General features: G+C 50.1%; 1 protein-coding gene across 1 annotated transcript in view; it reads left to right on the top strand.

Moving 5' to 3' along the window:
* CDK11A (cyclin-dependent kinase 11A) overlaps positions 1–3678 on the top strand; it is a 40970-nt gene that overhangs the window by 20872 nt on the left and 16420 nt on the right. Inside the window, 1 exon segment of the mRNA XM_015417949.1 lies at positions 2569–2738. Within this exon segment, the coding sequence (XP_015273435.1) occupies positions 2569–2738 (170 nt within the window).

The raw sequence follows: 3678 nt of genomic DNA, 5'->3' as shown, positions 1-3678 counted from the left end.
CATTCCATAATCTTCGTTATCAACTCATTAAGCGTTGGGATTTTCAATGTCCTCCATGTCGTTGCGAATAAGATTCTGGCTGCTGTTATAACATGTAAAATAAAATATCTATGGTTCTTATCTAAGTCATCTGCTAGACAGTTTAATAGGGATATTTAAAAACTATTGTAATACTCAACACTGATTGTAAGAGAGTATGTACTCCAATCCAGAGTTTATTAACCTTTTTACATGTCCACCACATATGATTTATTTATTTATTTATTATTTTAATTTATAGCCCGCCGCTCAGGGCGGCTCAGAAATGGGGCACATGCCAATACATAAAACAGGTTAAAACAGTTTAAAATCAGTCATTATAATATTACAAAACTATAAAGTGCTCTAGATGTTTCAGATCAGTTTTCAATAAAAAGGTGGCATCATAAAAATGGTACTCCCAGATCAGTGGTGTCCACGCAGGGCTGTCGTTCACTCCTCCCAGGGCCAGTTGACGATGATGATGGTAAAGGTAATGATGGCGTGGTAGTGGCGGCTCCTACTGAAAAGCCTGGCGGAAGAGCTCCGTCTTACAGGCCCTGCGGAACCGCGCAGGGTCCCGCAGGGCCCGGATCTTCTCTGGGAGCGCATTCCACCCGGTAGGAGCCACCACCAAAAAAGCCCTGGCCCTGGTTGCAGCCAGCCTGGCCTCCTTGGGGCCTGGGGTCACCAGGAGATGTGTCCCCGACCGTAGTGCTCATAGGGGAACATGATCCAACATGATTATTACATTTCCAGCGTCTGTTACTCAAGTTTTTATACATTTCAGCTAACCTATCTGGGGTTAGGTGCCATCTATAGGAGGAGGAGGAGATTGGATTTATACCCCGCCCTTCACTTGGAGTCTCAGAGCGGCTTACAAACTCCTTTCCCTTCCGCTCCCCACAACAGACACCCTGTGAGGTGGGTGGGGCTGAGAGAACTCTGACACAAACTGCTCTTTTTCAAGGACAGCTGTGCCAGAGCTTGTGACTGACCCAAGGTCACACCAGCAGCTGCAAGTGGAGGAGTGGGGAATCAAACCCGGTTCTCCCAGATTAGAGTCCGCGCACTTAACCACTACACCAAACTGGCTATAGAACATTTTATACAAAATTTTCTTTAAATGAAACCGATTTAGTCAGCTCGATATTCACATTCCATACTTTACTCCATTGTGACAAATCTGTGTTATAATCTACCTTTTGCATCCATTTAATCATATATTCTTTAACTATTTCATCCTGCATTTTCAATTGCATCAGCATGCCATACATTTCCTTAATAAGTTTCTCTCTCAAAGCTTTTGGATGGGGGAACAAACCTGTGCTTGTTGTTAACATCTCTAGATGTTGACATCTTACTGACACGACAGCAGCCGTTCTGTGTGCTGAGCATCTAGGGTTGCCAGCCTCCTGATGGGGCCTGGAGATCTCCTGGAATTACCACCTGGTCTCAGACTACAGAGATAACAGTTCCCCTGGAGAAAATTGCTGCTCCGGAGGGCGGGCCTTATAGCATTATATCCCGATGAAGGTCTTTTCCTCCCCAAGTCCCACCCTCCCTAGGTTTTACCCCCAAATCTCCAGGAATTTCTCATCCTGTAGTTGGGAACAGTGTTCCCTCTAAGCTGAGTTAGTGTGAGCTAGCTCAGTTTTTTTAAGCCTCCGGCTCACACATTTTTGTCCTAGCTCAGGAAGAGTGGCTCCAGAGCACACTGATTTATGCAGGAGCCAAATCGCTCGCTCACGACTTTAATGCCAGTCGCTCACAAAGTAGAATTTTTGCTCACAGGACTCCACAGCTTAGAGGGAACATTGGTTGGGAACCCTACAAGCATAGTCAGAGGTCATTTCGGGGGGGGTCGCAGTCCCCCCCGGGTGAGGTAAGGGGGGCGGGGCACATGACGAAGCCCCGCCCCCTGCTTCCGGCCGCCCCGCGTCCGGCCCTCATTCAGCCAGGAGGAGGCAGGAGAAGAGGGAGGTAAGTTGCTTCCTCCCTGCCTCTCCCCACCCCTGCCTGCCTGGGGCCAGGGAGGGCCTTCGCGGGGCTTCCTTGCACTCCCGCCGGCCTTGCAGGTCCACCGCCGGTCCCCTCATGGGGCTCGGCAGTGGAGCTGCAAGGCCGGTGGCGTCAGGGGGTGTGGCCTTATGACACACTTCCGGTGGTGTCAGGGGGTGTGGCATATTCTAATGAGTTATGCTAATGAGTTCCCCTAGCTCATTTTCTACGAAACAACCCCTGAGCATAGTTCTCTTGGCTTCCGTGGGGTGCTCATCAACAGGCCTTTCTCTTCAAAGAATATATGTTACTGGAGAGGCTTTCTGTCTTCCTTGCTTTCCGGGTTCTCTTCAACTGAGAATGGGGGGAGAGACAGGAAATCGAAACCCTGAAAAATCTGACTAGCAAAACCCCAGCTGCAAATCCATCTCCCGTTACCGAAGGTTAACTTTATAACAGATATCAAAATACAAGATTGAGTTCCGCCTTCAAGAGATCCCAGCTCAGCCGCCTGTTGGCACAATGTGATTCTAACTTTTGAAGTTACAGAGTCGCGGTTCGATCGAGACTCGGCAGGGAGCGAAGTGGAGGAGGAGGAGGTCGGGGAGGCCAGCCCCCAGTCCAACGCCATGACGGAAGGAGACTACATCCCCGATTCGCCTGTTATGTCGCCCGTGGAGCTGAAGCAGGAGCTGCCCAAATACCTTCCGGCCCTCCAGGTGAGAGGGAGGGTCAGACACTTGCATCTGGTCTTAGCTGTTGGGTCATTTCCAAGGGCGTCCCAATTTTAGAAGAAGAAAAAGAAGAGATTGGATTTATACCCCGCCCTTCACTACCCAAAGGAGTCTCAGAACGGCTGACAAACTCCTTTCCCTTCCCCTCCCCACACCCTGGGAGGTCGGTGGGACTGAGAGAGCTCTTGACAGAAACTGCTCTTTTTCGAGAACAGCTCTTATCAGAGCTACAGCTTGCCCAAGGTCATCCAGCCAGGTGCAAGTGGAGGAGTGGGGAATCAAACCCGGTTCTCCCAGATTAGAGACCGCGCACTTAACCACTACACCAAACTGGCTCTCTTTTATAGCATATGATTCCACCCTTTCCCACGGAGTCTTCACCTTCTTGCTTCAGTTGGTTGGTTTGTGGGAATGCAGTGGACGCACCCACCTTGTCAAAGCCTCTGTACACAGAGAGGGTTCCATGATACGTTGTAGGCAGATCACGAGAAGGGAGGGCGGGAAGGGTTGCCTCGGTGCTTAGTTCTTGTGGCCCTTTCTTATTTGCCCAGGGAAATGCCCATCTCCACATTGGGGTCAGGATTATACAGCGTTCCCTCTAAGCTGAGTTAGTGTGAGCTAGCTCAGTTTTTTAGCCTCCGGCTCATACATGTTTGTCTCCGCTCAGGAAGGAGGGCTCCAGAGCAGACTAATTTATGCAGTAGCCCAATTGCTCGCCCGCAACTTTAATGCCAGTAGCTCACAAAGTAGAAGTTTTGCTCACAAGACTCCACAGCTTAGAGGGAGCATTGGTCAGGAATCAATTTTTCTCCAGGCCAGTTCGGCCCGGGATCCTGGAGGGTTTCCCCACCCCCCTTCTGGGCCTGGAGCAGGGGTCCCTGGGGGTGTGGAGGGGAAGGTATTTGTGGATTTCCTGCATTGTGTC

Source organism: Gekko japonicus, unplaced genomic scaffold, assembly GCF_001447785.1.
Source record: "Gekko japonicus isolate JY-2015 unplaced genomic scaffold, Gekko_japonicus_V1.1 scaffold893, whole genome shotgun sequence".
Lineage (NCBI taxonomy): Eukaryota > Metazoa > Chordata > Lepidosauria > Squamata > Gekkonidae > Gekko > Gekko japonicus.
Note: the sequence above shows the minus strand (reverse complement) of the source record. Positions and strands in the feature narration are given on the sequence as shown.